The sequence below is a fragment of the Bos mutus genome, chromosome 15 (genome assembly GCF_027580195.1).
Source record: "Bos mutus isolate GX-2022 chromosome 15, NWIPB_WYAK_1.1, whole genome shotgun sequence".
NCBI classification, from domain to species: domain Eukaryota; kingdom Metazoa; phylum Chordata; class Mammalia; order Artiodactyla; family Bovidae; genus Bos; species Bos mutus.
In genome coordinates this window covers 48,092,134-48,112,158 of record NC_091631.1, presented here as the reverse complement: position 1 = coordinate 48,112,158, position 20,025 = coordinate 48,092,134, and the positions used below count along the sequence as shown (strand labels likewise).

Here is a 20,025-nt window from a genome sequence, read left to right as displayed (position 1 = left end):
ATACCAGGTTGCCCCATGTAAATGGAGTTGGTCTTTAAGATAATGCAAATTATTTTCATTAAAAGTATACAGGGTTGGTGCATGTGCACCCTGTCCCAGATGACTGATTCCAATGAAGGCATTGAACTGGTGGCACAAACTTAAAAAAAAAAAAAATACACTTATTTAAGCCAGAATCAGGAAGGTTCAATGACATTAATGTTAGTGACTTGAGTCTCAGTGACCATTTACAATGGCCAAAAATCTAAAACTGCAAGTGAAATAAGAAAATTATTCCCCTCCGTGATTTCTCTTTTTTCTCTATGTAGCATTGCCTGGGGTAGGTAAAAGATTGCATGGATTTCTTTCTACAGTTTTTGGATTTTAGACTAGAAACGTAGGAAAGTTTATATTGATTTGAAACTTTCCTGGCTAAAATTCTAGAGCATCTGTCTTGGTTTTGTTTGTTTAGTTGAACAGACACATGATCACAAGTCTGAGGGAACAGGTGTATGAGGTGTGTGGAGCCCTACCATTTTCCTAGGGTTGGATAAATTTAAGCAGCTATATCGGGCAGGCCATGGTGTGAAACCCCACAATAATGAGTCCCTCTGCCCCTCACCTACTGCTGCACAAAGTATGTCTTATTTGTTGGGGGAAAAAAACTCCTGGAAACATAGTTATGTTTACTGTAAATTCCCTGCTTAAGATCCTATGAATAAGGAGTTTTCTTTTATTAACCCTGATGCTATCAACAAGCCATGTTGTTAACAAGTCATATTTTTATAATGGTAATGACTTCTAAAGTGGAAATTACTATAGTTTAAACCTACTCTCTTTTATCTTTTATTAAACACCTTTTTTTTTTCATTCAACAAGTATTTGCTACGTACTTGCAATATTAGATATCCTGATTCTTTGTATTCTTATATGGAAATTTTTTAATTGTCCATTCTTTTCCTGTCCAAAGTCATGAACTAATTAGGATCACTCATGAAGAAAGGACTCTTGCAAATTTGCATTGCCTTTGGAGCAGAGAGAGAAGTTAGAGACAGTCTCTCTGACCATAGTTTTCTGTCTCCTCCAAGAGGGGTGAGGAGTTTCCATTTCCTTGGCAGCTCGGCCAGCGCTGCCCTGAATACAAATTACTCTTTCCATTCAAATGATTACAATTCAGCGTGAATCAGGCCCTTATTTACACTTGGGCATCACTCCTAAAAAGTTTCCCATGAAGGATAAATCCATAGCAAGATTTGATTTATTATTATTATTAATTTGAGAAAGCTCATTACCCTTCAAATTTAATAAGTACCTATATAGAATACCATGATAAGGATCACAAAGAAATTTTTTAAAAATTCCTCCCTTCTAAGAATTTGGAGTTTGTTACGTCTATGTAATTATGACTGTTAGAAAAGAATCCTTTCTTGTCTACTGATCGTGACACTAAATAAAGCACGTGGGCTGAGAGCTCCTGTGATGAAATTAATTATAGCACCTCTGAAAGCTCCTTCCTTTGGCTAGCTTTGCAGCAACTTCTGCAGGCTGGCTTGTTCACTAAAGACCAGACTCCTTTTCCCCGTTTTCCTCTTATATTAATCCTTGGCAACAGAGGAGCTCTTCCTCCAGGCAGACCTCCTGGAATTCCCTTCTTCAGGAGGAGAGAAGCTGGCACCTGGCCCTGCTGAGTGGCCTTCTGGTCACTCTGTTTCTCTCTTCCATGAACTGCTATCTGCTCACTAAGACTCCCAGAGGAGCAGGGCAACCACTGGCCAATTGCTCGTTAGCCTATCGACTCTATCAACACAGAGCAGGGACTTTTCTAAGGAGGCCCCCCTCCACCCAACCTGAGGATGGGGTGTCAGCCTCTGGACTGTGGCCATCAGGTACCTCATGAACTGTCAGCAGAAGCCCCAAATGGATGCACTGCTGTCCCTGGAAACTAACACACAGTTTTAGAACATGGAAGAAAAGATGATGTCCTATTGCTCTATTTTCACCCAAGAAGAGAAGGGACACAGGCAGAGAAAAAGTATCAGTGGAATGTAATTAATTAATGTAATGTAATCCTGAATGTAGATTAGTTCACACAAGCCACTGGACCTGATCATTGGTAATGAAGACCCTAGAGAAGCTAATTTCTATGAACTGGGCCACCTTTTGCAAGAGTTTGGATGAGAAACTTGAGAAATAAGCCAAGTTGCCAAGAGAGGTGGTGACAGGGTTGCAGGAGGTGAGGTGTATGTGTCTGTGTGGTGACTCTCACCTTTGACCAGGGTGATAAGTCAGATCCCCCAGCCTCCTCTCCAAAGAGCTCACAGAGGCCCAACCTTCTGTGCCCCAGAGTATCCCGTGTCTGGCTTTGTAAACAGGAGCCGGGCAGGGAGCCTTCTCACGGGGCTGGAGCTCAATCAAGGTCATTCACGGGCCACTTACTACAAACCCTCTCCTCCCACCCTTGTCCCAGATCCAACTATTGTCTGTTTCCTCTGGGATCTGCTATCTTCTCCTATTGTGCAGTAGGAAGAAGGGGACTCCTTTCAGGAAAAGCCTTGATAGTAGAATTCTTGAGCTAGGAGGAAATTTCAGAGCCACCGGCCACATTCTCTGTACGCTGCCTTCTGATCAAGGATCAAGCCAGCTAAGCCCCGCCAGACCCAGAGGCCCCTCTCAGTGCTCTGAGAGCTCTGGGCAGGGTCAATTTCACAACCTTCCAGCCAGTGGTGCCCATTGCTGTCTCCTAAATGTATGAAAATATAGAATGAAGCAGGAAGTGATTTCTCTTAAGGAGAAACATCATCACTTCCATGCTCCTCTTTCCGGAGGCAGAAGATCACGCACTGTGTCCAGCTGAGGTTTAGGATAAATAAAAAGCCCACCTGATGTGTGTGCCATTTGTAACTTACTGGAAGAAGCTGGATCTAGTGGGTGGGAAGGAAGCAGCTTGCCTAATGGAGGGGGGATCTGCTGTCTACCTAACCACCCTCTTTCTTGACAGTTCAGCCCAGGGAACTCATGTATCCATTTTGGCAGAATGACACCAAAACCCCTAAAGTGGACGATGGAAGCTCATCTGAGATTAAGCTAGCCATTCCCGTCTTCTTCTTCGGTGTTCCTTACCGTACTGTCTATGTAAGTGAGAAATGACTTAGCTGTGGCTCTACCGCCCTCCCCACCTTGTTTGTCATTAAGCAAAAGTATTTTAAATACCTTTTTCCAGGGCTCTGGGAATGGAGGATTTATTGGTAGCCCAGATGACGAGTTCTGAGATTTCATGAGCTGATAGGTTTTATGATTAAGGAAGTCAAAGGTATATTTAATGGCTAATGTTCATAGTAGAGGAGTATACAGGGCAATAAATTGCTTTTGTGGGTGATTAAACACCGAAGAGAAGCAGAGGCCCCAATGCCAGGAACATTATTTCTGCCACTAGACAAGATAAAAAGATACTGTGAACCACCAATAGGAGTAATCTCATTTTTCTTTCCCTTCTGGGGGTGTGAAGAGTTTAGGCGTCTGCTCGTTTAGGCATCTGCTCGTCTTAGACTTCCTACCAATTTTGAGCAGAGTTCAAGCAGAGAAGAGGGGTAATCAACTATTATTTACACGTTGTTTGCAGAATCGGCCACCCTCAAAGGGTCTGAGATCCGCCATAGGGTCTCATTGTCAAAGCTGCGTGAAGAAATGATCATTTGCTGTCAGAGCTCTCCTGGGCCTGTGTTCTCAGATTATTTTTTATTTTTTACCATTGGAATTGCTGCTAGTGAGGCTACTGCACATTGACGAAAAGGTTCAGAGCAATCAAACCTGTCTTCATCTTTGGCCTTAAAGAATTGAATGAAGAAAATGAAGATTATATTACATTCCAATTTTTCCTATGTTATGCCCTGGAGGAAGAAATCAAACTCTGAACACCTCTATCTCTGGTCATCTCTGCGTCTGGGACCTCTGTCTTCTCTGCTTTTTATTGATAGCTCAGAGCTGAGTCCCACCAGGAAACAGTTTCCTCTTCTGTTACATCACTAGAGCTGCTTGAACTTGCAGCTCTAGCACCACCTGGGCACTTGCTAGAAATGTCACTTATCAGGCCCCACCCCAGACCTATGGAATCTGGGAGGCGGGCAGCAATCTGTGTTTTAACTAGCCCTCCAGGGGATTCTGATGCCCGCAAAAGTTTGAGAACCACTGCCTTTAACTATAGAAGATAATCACAACACATCTGAGTCATCATAAACTTCCTCTGCTAGTTTGTGTGTTTTAATTACACCATTATTTCCTAGAAAACTCATTGCTCTGGCATCTTGGAATGCCCTTTATGCTCTACTTACTGTATAGCCTCCTCGGTCTGTAACAGGTGATGGCAAGTTTCTGAATATAGTGACCTGATTTTGGAGATGAGAGTATTCTCAGGGCTCCCATTCTGGAAGCCTTGGTCTCCTAGACCACTAGCCAAAACACGTGGATTTAGTTAAGCTCCTCTTTCTCCTTCACTGTATTGGGTGACATGGATTCTGAAAAATTCTTGCTTTTGAAGAAGGAGGGTCCTTAATTTGGGGCAGACTTATTTGAGGGCAAATTGTTCCCTGAGTTTCCAGAGTCATACAGTCTTGCTCAAGATTCTGGTTTGTTCACTGATTGCAGGCAGTAGACTCTCAATGTCTTTGTAGTTAGGTCTCCAGCTTCCTTTGCTTCCAAAATAGGGTGACGTACCCGTGGCTCAGATACTGATAACTAACCTCTGGGATCTGGATCACCATTAATGTCCACAATATTTCTAATTAATATGAACCTAACAATAGAATATTTCTGTATTGAGGAATTGGAAGGATTCCCATTACTGCCATTCCTGCTGTTGAAATTGTACAAGCCCTAGAGTTAAATGAGCTTCATGGACCAACTTATTGAGCTGCAGACACAGCAGAGGAAAATTTTTTACAGATCCTGTTTATGAGTATGCATATTGGCTTGTTACTTGCATAAGGTTGAGTAATTTAGTAAGCTTAGTAAGCCATTTACAAATCATGAAGAAATCATTGTAAGATAGTCATTTACATATTCAATGTAAAGCTTTCATGTCTCCATTTTGTGCAGAGATTACACAAAGAAGTCCCCAGACTACGAGAGCTATAATGGAATTGGGCTCATCTGTAGATTATTACTTTGTCCCTTTTCTGGGTACAGAGTGGTTGTGACATCAATAGAATTCCTTTAAATGTCTCAGAGTGGGATGTGGTTCATCTGAGATCTGAGTTTGATGATGGAGTATTTGATCTATCTTTTACTGGCACTCCTCTCTCGTCATATAATAGGAATCAAGGTCTAATACAGAGTTCCTTAATTTTTTAACTTAACTTTTTGCTTCCACATTGGTTTTTTTCTGTCTATTTTGCATCTGTAACTCCAGACCTTCTTTATTGTCCACATAAGCCACTGCCTAACTCAACACATACACACACACACACATACACACATAATCCAGTAGCGTTTGATAAGAATAAACAAAGACAGGATAGAGAACATGAAAATGAGGCTGATTATTTAAGAAATGAAGCTGACTACAAATTGAAAGTGAAAGGAAACTGATGAGTTTGTGGAATGGAAGCTGCTGTCTGGAGGTTCTAATTCAGTGGTTTAAAAGTTGTTTCCATTCATATGATTAGGTGAACGTCTGTTTTGGTTTATGACTCTGAAAGTGTCACAGTCTTGGATCCACTGTGCAAAACCTCTCCTGTCTTTGTAGGTCAATAACAACGGAGTTGTTTCCTTCAACGTGCTCGTGAGCCAGTTCACACCTGAATCTTTTCCCCTGACGGACGGGAGGGCCTTCATTGCTCCCTTTTGGGCAGATGTGCACAATGGGATTCGAGGCGAGATCTATTACAGAGAGACCATGGACCCTGTCATCTTGAAAAGAGCCACCAAGGACATCAGGAAGTACTTCAAAGACATGGCAACCTTCTCTGCCTCTTGGGTTTTCATTGTGACCTGGGAGGAAGTCACATTTTACGGAGGGAGCAGCACCACGCCTGTAATCATTCATATTTTCCATTTTCCACTTCATATCCTGACATCTAATTCTTATCCATCTTAACTACTCTGAAGGAGCCTAATTGTTAGAGCTGAAGAACGTCAGTTTCCTTGAGTTAACTGAGGAGTCTTGCCAACTCACTTTTTAGGAAACAGAGGGAGCTATCACACCTAACCAGTCTGGTCAGCTGTAATATTTCAGAAGCTGTGTCATCTCTGTCACGAATCATCACAAATGTCTAAAAAGAACCCCTCCTCACTTTCCTTGTAGTGGGTAGCATTTCTGTTTTGCAGGAGAGTGATTGAGGCACTGACACCCCTGATGATTAGGGAACAATCAGGAAACCAAAGGTCCCTTTCTCTTACCAGAGGCACAAAAGCCTTTCTCCATCAGCTAATTTCCTTTTTTTACCCTTTTTTCACAAAACCTGGTAGGAAAAGGAAAATAGGGTGTCAGTTTTGGGCCAAATGATCTGGCTTATTTTATTATGTTATGACCTTTTTAAAAAAAAAAAATTGTGACCGGGGCTAGAATTATTCATCTTTGATGCTAATTGGAGTGGGCAGTTAAAGCGTTTTCATGAATAAAGTTTCAACATCTGCTCAGAAATCCCAAGCGAGCAATCAAATAAAAGTCAAATCAGGAAGATTATCACTGGCATTATTATAGAGATAATCAACTTTCTATATAAAAGGACAGAACAGAGTTTTCAGGAAAGCTTGCCATTTGTTTGGGTGACTTTGGCAATGGAGATCTTTGAAGTAGCAGATGGGTCTTCGATGTATAATTTCCAGTAAGCAAAGACACTCAAAAATCTGCCCTTCGCTTTCTTAGGATTGTTTCCAATTCCATCTGTTTTCCAATTTCCTTGGCGATGAGTCAGTTGTTTAAGGGTGGAACAGAAACTACTGAGTTGAGAGAGAGAGAGAGAGGTGAAAAAGTGCTGTGTTTGCAGTTCGTAGCTGCCAGGCAGTGAGCACCCTGTCTCTTTGCACCTCCTGACTGGAGCATCGAGATGCACTGTATCACTAAGATGTCCTGGACCACAGAAAGAAACAAGTTTAAACAAGGGATGCATTGGCTAGAAATAACCTCTAAAGAAGCATACATTTCCCTCTGTCATGTTATGGATTGCTAACAACTTCTCAGGTGATGTTTTATGTCCTCAAGTCTCATACCTTACAGTGTTAGAAGCAGGATGCCAGCGATCAATAAATTTTAGTGTCAGTGAGAGAAAAAAAAGGGGAAAAAATGCCCATCAAATGCTGACCACCTTTAAAAAAAAAAAAACAACTTCCATTGGCAGTAAAAACGGCAAGATAATTTAGATACTTTCTGGTTTGTACTCTGGAGTAAATTTCTAGACTAGGTGAGGACTCTTTCCATGAGGATGAATAAGGTAACATCTAAGTGCTTTGAGCTCCTGGGAGAGAAAGATGATAAAAATCCTCCAGAGCTGCAGGAGTGTCTATCCATCCTTGTCTTTGAAATCTGCCCCCTCTCCTGTTTACCCTTATCCCAGGCCTCCACTTCTTTAGAATAACACATATCAATAGGCCAATTAAACATAGGGCATGAGAGATCTTTTAGAAGTCCAATAGAAAGTCAAGGGGATAGAGACCTGTTTACTTTAAGAAAGGAAAACCGATATTTATTGAGGCTGATCATGAACCCTGGGCTGTATTAGGCTATGTCTGCAAATCATTTAGCCCTGTCTCTGCAAATCATTGACCGGTGGAAGCTCGCCTTCCACTTTAAAGGTGAGGGAACAGGCCCAGAGAGGTTAAGTAACTTCCCCAAGGGTCAAGAAAAGGGATTTGAACCTTATACGAGGCAGAGCAGGATGCAAACCAAGTCTCCTATCTCTGAATCCTAACCTCTTTCCTCTGTTGCCCCCGCTATGTAGCATTAAAAGTCCTCTGAAGTATCATAGGGGCTTCCCTGGTGACTCAGTGGTAAAGCATATGCCTGCCAATGCAGGAGATGCAGGTTCAATCCCTAGGTCAGGAAGATCCCCTGGAGGAGGAAATGTCAACCCACTCCAGTATTCTTGCCTGGAAAATCCCACGGACAGAGGAGCCTGTCAGGCTACAGTCCATGGGGTCACAAAGAGTCGGACATAACTGAAGCGACTTAGCGCGAGCACGAAATAGCACAAAAGGGCTTTTCAAGAATTGAAAACATGGTTTTACAAAAACAAATCCAGAGGAGTCTTAAACTCAGGTTGTAGAATGACCTATGTGTGTGTGTTGGCGGGAGGGGTACGTGTGAGAGTAAGTGAGAAGTTGCCTGAGGGTGAGCCAGCTTCTGGAACGTTCTTAAGGATGATTAGTTGGTGATGAGCTGACTTCCGGGGTCAGACATGCGTTGCTTTCAAGACCTGCTTGGATCAAAGATATTTCAAATTCATTTCAGAAGGAATTCACATCCTGAAGGAGCATCCTGGTCTGAAGGAGGGTTTAGCTTCGGTCCTTGCATGACCTTGATTTTATGCCTGTCTCTTGAACCTGACCCCGCAGCGGCCATGAGGCTGACTGCTGGTCCCCCCTGTGCCCCACTTTGCTCTTTTGTTGTGCGAGGCCAGAGAAGGAGGCATATACCTGGGCGGCTCTATCGTAAGCGCCATCGGCCATGGCAAGCGCAGAGCTCGAGGAGAAAGTTCTTGGTTACAAAAAGGGCTTTTCTTTACTTGCACCTCTTCTCCTTCCCTGGGACTGTCCAGGATAGGAGATTTGGGGCTTCCAAGATCCTCTAGCCCAGTTTGATTACACAGGATAAGGATGTGGGTGTTCCTCTGCGTCTGACAGAATGTTAACCAGGATGGTATCAGGCAGCTGGGAAAATGCTGGGTTTGAACGGGAAAGGTCAAAGCAGTCTCTCCTTTTAACTCTAGTTTTACTTGAATTTCCTGAAAACACACATCAAGGGGTAGGGATTAGCAAAGGAAAAGAGTAAAGGACAAAGTTTGCTACAGCTTCTTTCTGGAAACTGTTCGCAGGGCTGGTTTGAATTTGTATAACATCTCTGTCCTTAAAAGTTGAAAATTAAGGTAGTGTGTAATGACGGTGCACTCGGAGATCAGACTGGGAGCTCTGTCCAGTCCATTTTCTGTTGTTGGATCATTGTGGCATGTCCAGCAATTTGTTTCCTTTAGCCCTCAGTTTTCCTTCTTTAAAAAAAAATTGTTTTGGCTGCACTGGGTCTTCATTGCAGCATGCACAGGCTCAGTAATTGTAGCTGCAGGGCTTAGTTTCAATGCGACATGTGGGATCTTAGTTCCTCAACTGGGGGCTGAACCCGGGTACCTTGCCTTGGAAGGTGGATTCTTAGCTACTGGACCACAAGGGAAGTCCCAGCCCTCAGTTTTCTTAGCTTCTGAGGTGTGAATGGGCCAAAAAATTGCCCATCTTAACACTGGTTGAGGTACAGATGAGAGGGGAGCATGGAGAGAATTTTGCAGATATAAAGTGATGCATGAATGTTCCATTAGAGGAGCAATTTCTCCCCACAATGTGCTTTTTAAAAAGCACTTTCCAAGCTTCACCTAAGAGAGGGAAGACATCTCACCAAGGTTAGCCGTGTTTTCTAGGAAGCCAGAGAGCACGGCCCACGCCACCACTGGAGTGACACCGACGGGCATTTGTGTGCCCTGTTCCCCCTCCCCCACTCCACCCCACAGTTCTGGGAACAGGTGCTCACAGCCCTCTCCCCGACCTGACGGCTTCCTATAGTTTATTCTCATGCTGCCATCTATAGGTACTCAGGATTATCACACCCTGAGCCAGCCTCTGACTTTCCCTTCTGGTACCATTCAGAGATGTTAAGAGGGGCGCTGAGTCAGCCTCTAGGTAATTCTCAGGCAATTTCTCTTCTGGATGCACAACCCCACATAACTTGCTTTTCCCACTGGAGGCGAGAACATATTCGGAGAGAAGGCAGAGCAAGAGGTGGGCTGGGAGCAGCTCTGGGCAGCTTGGCGGGGTGGCAGAGGGCAGGGTAAAGGAAGCTACTGGGGAGATGATGGGGAATGCGAGTCATGAGACCCCCGCACCCACCCATTCTCATCCTGTAGGTGAATACCTTCCAGGCCGTCCTGGTATCTGATGGCTCCTACACATTCACGCTCTTCAATTATTACGAGATCAACTGGACCACTGGGACCGCGAGTGGTGGTGATCCCCTGACGGGCCTTGGGGGAGTGATGGCGCAGGTAGGTGGTACTCTGGGTCATTCTCCTGTGTGTTTCTGAAGCCCTGCACTCTCTGCCTACACTCTCAGCATCCCCAGGGGGATCTTGCTTTGAATTGGAGAAGCACATCTGGTCCAGCAGGTGGACTGAGGGACTAGTCTCGCCTACCTTGCTATCTTGATCCAGGTGTGGCATGAACTAGTGGGCCTTTGTCACCTGGAATGGTGGCCCCGGGGGCTCTGGGAAAAGTTAAAAGTTTGTCTCTTGATTTCAGGTTGTGCTGGGCTCTGAGAACAAGACATTGGACAAGTAAACCAAAAGGGGATGGTGTGTATGCTCAAAAGTCTGCTCTTTCTTCTGTGCTCTAGGCGGGATTTAATGGTGGAAACCTCACCAATTTCTTCAGCCTGCCGGGGTCAAGAACCCCTGATATTGTCAACATCCAAGAGACAACAAACGTCAATGTGCCAGGTCGCTGGGCATTTAAAGTTGACGGGAAGGAAATTGACCCAGCCAATGGCTGCACCTCCAGAGGTAAAGGCATTTCCTCTTCTCTGAGGCAGAGCAGGGTTTGTTTAGTTTAGACTGACAGGCAGGCTTTTAAGCCACGGGGGCGGACTCATTGCTGATGCCTTACTCTTGACACCGCTCGGCTGGATAATGGAGATCAAGGTAATTTTAGCATGCACATTCATCACTCCAGGAGCTGAAGCCTGCACTAGCCATACTGCGATTTCTGAAGTCTTTGCCTGGGGTGTGAACACAGCTCCCCATCGGGAACTACTGCAAAGTTTATGAGGCGCTTGAATGATTTCTCAGCCAGAGGGACAGAAGGGAGCCCTCCTGTTTAACATTATTTTTGTTGTTGTTGCCATTTCCCCCTTTAAATTTTCCTTCTCATCTTTACTCCTGCTCTGCCATATGCACTTTGTAGATCCACGGGAGTGGGCGAGCTTGAAGCCTCGCCAAGTCTCTACGAGAGTAAATCAGTGCTTCCTAGTATGATTAGAAACAAAGGGGGAAAAAATGTCATTGTCTTTAGGGTAGCTTCTCCTAAAATCCTCAAAGCAGTGGCAAAACATTCAGGATTTTAGGGAGAATCAAAGCTGGCTTTACATCTGTGTGAACAAGCTATAAATGAACCTCGGTGGGTTTCCTTTACCTTGGCATCCGAAGTTTGGAGCCTTCTCTGAAATATCAAAACCTCTTTGGATGTGCAAAACAGCCCAGGACTCTCATAGGAACGTCCTGGTTTATAGATTCCTGCTTCTTACATGTCTAAAAGTATTCAGAAAACAGGATTTCTGTTCATATTTCTGCTTCTAGAAGTGGAGGCTATAGCAACCAGAATTAGTAAGTCAGCCATCCATCTCTCTACCCATCCACTTACCCACTCACCTATCCACCCAACTATCCATCCATCCATTCAGCCATCCAACCACTACATCTTTCCAAATGAGACGCTAGCCATTCTCTTAGGTGCTGAAGATGAAGTTGCTCTGGACTCCTCTGACCCTACAGTAGAGAAGACAGCTGTGGGCTCGGTGATGAAACAGTGCAAAACCTATCACAAGAGATGCGGGTGCAGGGTACTGTGTAAACACAGATGATCCAGGGAAATGCATCCAGATGCATAAGAAAGTTACACTTTGGGATGGAGCTTTCAGGAGGTCTCTTTCTGTCCTTCCATTGAAAGCATGGTCTGGGGACCTGTATGTCTCTGCAGCCCTGGGAGCTTCAATTTGTGTAATAATCAGAAGAGCTATAGCCACCTTCCCTGGTAGCTCAGCTGGTAAAGAATCTTCCTGCAATGCAGGAGTCAGTCAGTCAGTTCAGTCGCTCAGTCGTGTCCGACTCTTTGTGACCCCATGAATCACAGCACGCCAGGCCTCCCTGTCCATCACCAACTCCCGGAGTTTACTCAAACTCATGTCCATCAAGTTGGTGATGCCATCCACCCATCTCATCCTCTGTCGTCCCCTTCTCCTCCTGCCCCCAATCCCTCCCAGCATCAGAGTCTTTTCCAATGAGTTAACAATTCACATGAGGTGGCCAAAGTATTGGAGTTTCAGCTTCAGCATCAGTCCTTCCAATGAACACCCAGGACTGATCTCCTTTAGGATGGACTGGTTGGACCTCCTTACAGTCCAAGGGACTCTCAGAGTCTTCTCCAACACCACAGTTCAAAAGCACCAATTCTTTGGTGCTTAGCTTTCTTCACAGTCCCACTCTCACATCCATACATGACCACAGGAAAAACCACAGCCTTGACTAGATGGACCTTTGTTGGCAAAGTAATGTCTCTGCTTTTTAATATGCTACCTAGACTGGTCATAACTTTCCTTCCAAGGAGTAAGCATCTTTTAATTTCATGGCTGCAGTCACCATCTGCAGTGATTTTGGAGCCCCAAAAATAAAGTCTGACACTGTTTCCACTGTTTCTCCATCTATTTCCCAAGAAACCCCAGTTCAATTCCTGGGTTGGGAAGATCCACTGGAGAAGGCATAGGCTACCCACTCCAGTGTTCTTGGGCTTCCCTGTAGCTCTGATGACAAAGAATCCTCCTGCGATGCGGGAGACCTCGGTTCGATCCCTGGGTTGGTAGGTTCCCCTGGAGAAGGGAACAGCTACCCACTCCAGGATTCTGGCCTGGAGAATCCAGGGACTGTGTCGTCCATGGGGTCGCAAAGTGTCAGACACGACTGAGTGACCTGCACTTGCGCTTTCATTTTCACGTGGCCTGAAACGCCCACACCCTCTGCCCGCCTCCCCTACGCTGCAGTCACACTTATCAAACCTCTGCCTTTGCTCTGAGGGAAGGTCGTTGGTGAAAGTGGCCTGCCTGGGCATCCTTGCCTCTGTGGACACCGTCAAGTCCTCCACGTTCTGAATAGCAAATAATGCTTAGAGCTAAGCCAGTATTAAACTGGACAGAAAAGAACCTAGCTCCAAAGCCCACCAGGATTTCAAAGACTGCACTATCCTCCCTTACACAGTGTAAACACAGCTTCATCTGAGGCCTGAGAAAGACACCAAATCACTGCCCCATTCTCTCTCTCTTGCCTTTGTGGCCTGGGCTGGGGACCTACCCAATGCCGCTCCCGTTTGTCCAAGTGTCATAGAGATGACTGGCTGTGGCCATGCTACCTAAGGGCCTGGTGGCAGCCTCTCCTCGGGTCCCGGGAGTGAAATGCTGTGATAATGGAAAACTACAGACTCACAGAGCTGTGGGGTTGGCCAGATGCCAGCCATGCACAAAGTCCTCACTTTGACTTCATTCTTTCTCCCACTGAGTGATGGCTGTGGGTTTCATCTACAGGACAAATCCAATCTCCTTATACAGACTGCTGTGCATTTTAATGTGCCACTGGACATATATCAATCTAATGAGATGGGGATTTGGCCTGGGTGATAACAGGGGAAGTGTTGCATAGAGCGGGTTTATTATATCATCATTTTGCAAACAAAATTATCTCAGAGAGTCTACCTTTTGGGCCAAACCTCCTCTATTCAAAGGCATTTACCCCTCATTTATTGGAAGGCTGAGAAAGCAGAAACTGGAAATTATGCCGAGTGGAGGCTGTTAACAATATATGCAGCCTGGGTTAGTGCCAAAGAGCACTGAGGTTGGAAGGGCCTGTTTTCAAGGCTGATGCATATGACCTACTGGGAATGTGAATACGTCTATTATGTCATTCAGGGGCCCTGTTCCCGACAGGTATGAAACAGAACTGCCCGCTGAGACCTAATTGTTCCTGTTGGGCAGATACTGAAAGGACTGTCACCAGGGCAGGCCTGCCCTCTGCCTCGGCTCACCTGGCAGCCTTGTGCTCTGCATTAGGTATTCGGGGTTTTTTTTTAATAAATTAATTAATTTATTTATTTATTTTGGACAGAGCCAGGTCTCAGTTGCAGAATGTGGGATCTTTCATTGTAGTTTACGACCTTCTGTCTAGTTGAGCTGCAGAGGCTCAGTTGCTCTGTGGCATGTGGGATCTTCATTCACCAACCAGGGGTTGAACCCATATCCCCTGCATTTGAAGATGGATTCTTAACCACTGACCCACCAGTGAAGTCCCTAGGTATTCAGTTTTATAAAAATTTGAAAAACCTTTTCCAACTACAGTTTCAAGCTATAGTTATTCCTGACGTATGATCTTGTTTACACTTAACATTGCATCTTTGATATTTTCCTTTTCAGACATTCTCAGTGTACAGATGTTTCTACCTTATCAAGCTGGGCCAGTTTTTTCTAGTGTCTCTGTTCCCCAGGAGGCAGAGATGAGAACATAGTCTTGTCCACTTTCTCCAGGGTGGAGGACTGAGACAGGAGGAAGTTAGGGCGGCGGTCTTGGCAGTGGATGGCAAACTTGTGGCCACTGCTTGGTTCTCTTGACTCTGACCCCTGACCAAGGACTGGATCACAACCCCCAGCCCAGCTCCCATGTCCACTGAAGGTTGCTATGAAGAACTCGCAGATTTCAAGGGTTTTGGTGGGGGGAAATCATTCATTTAGGGAAACAGTTTTAAAGACTAAGCACCTTCCAAATAAAGAGAAGTAAGTATTTTAAAAATTAGCACTTCCCAGTTGTGTCAGGATGGGAAGTATATGGAAACTCTCAGTACTTTGCACTCAATTTTTCTGTGAACTTAAAACTGCTCTAAAAATAAAGTTTATTAATTTTTTTTAAAAAACTAGAAAAAAACTTAGCACATTGCTTAGAACCATTCCCCTCCCCACCTCATTCTCCTCCTGACCCAGATTTTGTCAAGAAATTCTGTCCAGTGGATAAAGAGTGAGGAGGGCTAGACTTACACAGGGCCTGGGGTGGGCCAGGAAGATCTTCTAGAGAAGGAAATGGCAACCCACTCCAGTCTTGGAAATCCCGTGGACAGAGGAGCCTGGTGGGCTGTGGTCCATGGGTTGTAAAGAGAGGTACATGACCGAGTATGGAGCAAAAAGCAGAGGTAACTCATGTAGGTGTAAGTCCTGCGTGAGTAGTGTCTGCAGGATTTGTGAGCCCACGATGGTGCCAAGTCAGAGATCAGCCTTTTCCAACATCTTCTCAGGGAGCCTGGGATTTAATTTTGTGGGTCTGACTCCTGATTCTTTTCTGGCACCTACTTGTTACCGAAAGGTATGTATATGTGTGTCTGGCTGCTCACTGCTCAAAAGCCAATAGACAGGCCAGGTGGGTAGAAAGGAAAGTTTGCTTTATTTCAGAGGCCAGCAACTGGGGGGAGGGGGGAGGATGGTAGACATCTGTCCAAAGACTGATACCCCCCTCCTCCCCGCTGCCGACAAGCAGGGGGTGAGAGCTCTTAATGACAGAGTCGGTCGTGGGCCGGGGGAGGGGGTCAGTTCTTGGAATTGTCACAACTCATGTCCTGGTACAATCTGGTCATCATATAGTTAACTTTTCCACCTGCTGTTTTAGTATCTATAAGAAAACTCACAGGATATGACTCAGAATATTATCTATAGCCCTTGAGAAAGAACTAAAGGTCTTTGATTATGCTTAATGACTACATTATTGTTACTTAGTCTCCTTTGACTGTTTTCCTTTGTTTCCACATTTCTCACTTCTCTGATTAAACTCATTGTTTGACTGCAGTTTTCTACAGACAAAAGGCAGGCAGGAGACATGGTGGACTGGGGGCAAGTACGATAGGGTTCTGCTCCATTTCATACTGAGCCCCAACAACTGCTTGTTGAGTGAGCGGATGAGTGAATGAAAGAACACATTGGCAAATGAACCAACAGTGTTGCCGAGTTACCTGAGGGGGCTTCTTTCTGAATACCCTTCCTCTTGATGTCAAAAGGAAGGCGAGGGCAGCTGTGTCTCCTGGCCTTTCCCGTGGAGTGAAGCAACGTGTCTTTCCTTGAACGGGAGTGAGCTCACCAGCGGCGGAGACAGTGTTGCCAAGAGCTTAGGCTGGATTCACACACATTTGGCTTGGAATCCCAGCTTCGCCATTGAGTTGCTAAGCGACTGAGATGAATCGTCTAACTACTCTTCAGCCTCAGTTTCCTCACTTGACAACAGAAGGCAGCACTTCGTATCTAACAGGGGTTTCTGTTGTGGGTTAAATGGTATGAGGCAAGTAAAGCTTTGAGCCCGATGCCCGGCACAGAAGGTAAATGCTCAATAAATGTTAGCTCTGCTGTCCTTCCTCCCCAGGACAGTTCCTTCGGCGAGGGGAGGTGTTCTGGGATGACCTGAACTGCACCATCAAGTGCCGCTGTCTGGATTTCAACAACGAGATCTACTGCCAGGATGCCTCCTGCAGCCCCTACGAGCTGTGCGAACCCAAAGGCAGATTCTTCTACTGCAGCCCGGTGGAGACCAGCACGTGTGTGGTGTTCGGGGAGCCGCACTACCACACGTTTGATGGCTTCCTCTTCCACTTTCAAGGCTCTTGTGCCTACCTATTGGCCCGACAGTGTTTGCAGACTTCCAGTCTCCCCTTCTTCAGCGTGGAGGCCAAGAATGAGCACCGGGGGGGCTCAGCCGTCTCCTGGGTGAAGGAGCTCTCGGTGGAGGTGAATGGTTACAAGATTCTCATCCCCAAAGGAAGCTATGGAAAAGTCAAGGTGAGACCCTCTCCATCCTCCATGGGGTGATGGGGAAGCTGGAGATGCTTCATCCTGGGGAAGACCTTCCCAGATCTACTAGTTCTGCTGTTTGCTGTTGGTACCAAAGACTTGCATGGCTCTTCCTGCCTTGCAAATGCCTTGTAAAATTGTTCATGAGGCTAAAGTCTGTTTGTGCAAGAGCTAAGCTTTCTCTTTGACACATCTATCTGCTGGGTATCTTAATGTACATTTAGGTTCTTAGTTCCCTCATACACACACACACACACACACACACACACACACACACACACACACACACACGCACATGTACACCCAAGCTCAGAAGTAACTGGGAACAGAGGTAAATTTAGTTTCTCATAGACCTAGCTTGAAACAGTGGTAGCCACATGGCCATGCCCTGGAGTTAATGTAAACACAACATACAAACCCATAATTCACTACAGTCTTTGATTAATAATCCTCACCCCACCCACTCATTCTGTTTGCCAAAGAGCTGTGGCTTCATTCTCAGAGAAACCCCTAAATTGATTGATGTGTCCATAAGCACTGTCTGTCCAGGCAGCTAGAGTGGGCTGGGTGACTTCTTTAGTGAAACCTGGATGGAAAGTTACAGTAATTGCCCGAATGCTCCTTTAACACAACCCCCTCCACCCCCGACTCCTGCTTGTAATGTGAGAGAACACGGATCTCTATGATTTGGTTTGGTTCGGTTTGGTTCGTTTAACCTATGCAAATGATTCTCGTCCTCATCCACCTGGATATCAGGATAGGGCACTGACAAAAGAGAGAGAAAAAAAGCCACTAGCAATTACTCAATTTGTGGAGGCCCCAGTTTTCATGATGTTAATGAAGACCCTGTGGCAGCCGTGCATTTATTCAAGCAGTAATAACCAGGACCACAAGGGGCTGATTGCTGCAACCCCATGGAGTCCTTAATCCCCAAGCACGAGGTCATCACAGAGATTACAAACCAGAACAGATGCCAACACAGGGAGGTCTTTGTTTTTATTTTAAAATACGTTTTGTAGTTTTAATTGGTGCAGTGTGGCCAACAAAAGGCAGGACCGAGGAACCAATTTCACTTTTTCTGGCTCTGCCCTTCCTAGGTCTGTGCAGCGTATCAGTGTCATAATTAGAAAAGTGGGCTATTACTGTGGTTGAAATGCCAATTTGCTTGTTATTTGGTTAGTCTCCCTAGAGACAGGTCTGTAAATCAAATCAAAGGTAAGAATTCAGCTGTGGAAGTTTGGAATTTTTCCCTTTTAAATTTCTCTTGTGCTGTCGAGCAGGACATTTGTCCTTGCGGATAGATGCTAACATTTCCAGCTAGAAAAATGCTCACTAGCTCTCCCTTACCCCCTTGTCTTGTGGGGATCATGTGTACAATATCTGTAGTTGAAAAAGAAAGCTTCATGCTTTATTCCTATTTTCCATTTTGATTAAAAATTCTTTTCCCCTCACAGTCAGACTCTTTTTTTTTAAGAAGGAAAGGGGCACCGCCAGTGCTTTCGGGCCCAGCAGCTCTGCTAATTTTGCGTGGCTGTCTTCCATCGTCCGAGCGGAGGGCACGGATTCCTCAATTTTCTGTAGCGACAGGGAGGTGTGGATGTGAATGTAAATGTTTCAGAAAGAAAAGGTTATGTGATTCCAACTGCAAGCGAACAATGGCTCCCTTTTCCTTTTGCCAAATGGCTTCCAAGTGTCTCTGAATACACCTGCTCTGCCGGGGGAGGGCGGCTCTGTGGATGGCAGAGCCCCCACCCAGGGTGACGTGGGGACAGGCGAGGAGGGGGTGTGAGGCAAGAAGGAGCCTGATTTGCCTGCGAGGCAGCCGACTTCCAGGCATGCCAGGCCGGCAAACAGATCTTAGGAACGGATCGCCTTTCTCCGTATGCTGGGGTTAGGAACTGGGTTCTGAATATGCATTTTCCCCCTTGGAAATGTTCTTAAGTGACAAAATAAACAATTTAGGATTGTATATGTTAATAGGGGGGAAAAAAACACAAAAAAAACCCAGCTGCTGTTGCTGCTGCTGCTAAGTTGCTTCAGTTGTGTCCGACTGTGAGACCCAATAGACGGCTGCCCACCAGGCTTCCCCGTCCCTGGGATTCTCCAAGCAAGAACACTGGAGTGGGTTGCCATTTCCTGCTCCAATGCATGAAAGTGAAAAGTGAAAGTGAAGTCGCTTAGTCGTGTCCAACTCTTAGCGACCCCATGGACTGCAGCCTACCAGGCCCCTCTGTCCATGGGATTTTCCAGGCAAGATTCCTGGAGTGGGAAAAGCCCAGCTAGCACCCATATATAGAAAATGTCTCCTTCTAGCTAATACTTATCAGTTTTCATCTTTTTCCCTCGGATAAAACTGCGTAGTTTAGGGTGCCTCAGGGAAAAGAGGGCCAATGCCAAATAGCTCAAAGAGATCAGACTCTGAGGTCAGATCTACTCAAGCCCTGTGCCACCACGCCAGTTGAGAGGCCTCTTTGAACCTCACTATGTCCATCTATAAAATGGGGTCATTGTGTTGTGTCTGGAAGGGAGGGCTCTTGGCTGTAGTTTGGACTTGACTCCCTCTATTTAGCCCCAGACAGAAGCAGCAGGAAACGGTGGAAAGTGGGAGGGTCCTGTCACCCGCAAATTATGCAAGCCTCGAACCTCAGTTTCTCCATCTGCAAAGTGGGGAGATTATAAAGACCTTATTAGATTTTTCTGAGGATGAAACAGGACAGCCACATGTGTGACAGCTGGTACAGAGCCTGGCAAACAGTAGGCAATATACACTCAATATACACTTGTTCCCATGCTGCCATTCCCACTAAAATTTTTTCTCATTCTAAGACCTGTCCTATGATGCTACTTCTCACTCCTCTTCTGGGAGAAATATCGTTCTGGGGGAGGGTTGCCTGGAACACAGGGAGAGGAGAAGACACAAACAGGGAGACTCATCAACATCAGCTCATCGGAAGCTGAGGACTGGGACACCAGGAATGAAATAAGAAGCCATGTGATGGTAAGAGTCCCCAGAGCTCCTACCCCGAGCTCTTTGGGGTACGGCATAGGACTCTAACATGTGGTTGAAACTGAGACAAGTATGAGAGAGGAAGCAGGCACAATGACCACCGTGTCAGGAAAAATACCTTGGGCAACAATAATGGTCAGCATAGGGACACAGGCGTTCTGAGTGGGACAAGATCAGCTGCAGAGAAAGCAGGGGCCAGTAGCAACATCCAGGC

The 20,025-nt window shown here is 45.6% G+C and overlaps 1 protein-coding gene across 1 annotated transcript in view; it reads left to right on the top strand.

Moving 5' to 3' along the window:
- Positions 1-20,025, top strand: part of TECTA (tectorin alpha) — an 81,950-nt gene that overhangs the window by 289 nt on the left and 61,636 nt on the right. Inside the window, 5 exon segments of the mRNA XM_005897103.2 lie at positions 2,978-3,111; positions 5,720-6,007; positions 10,080-10,217; positions 10,565-10,730; positions 16,380-16,792. Of these exon segments, the coding sequence (XP_005897165.2) occupies positions 2,978-3,111; positions 5,720-6,007; positions 10,080-10,217; positions 10,565-10,730; positions 16,380-16,792 (1,139 nt within the window).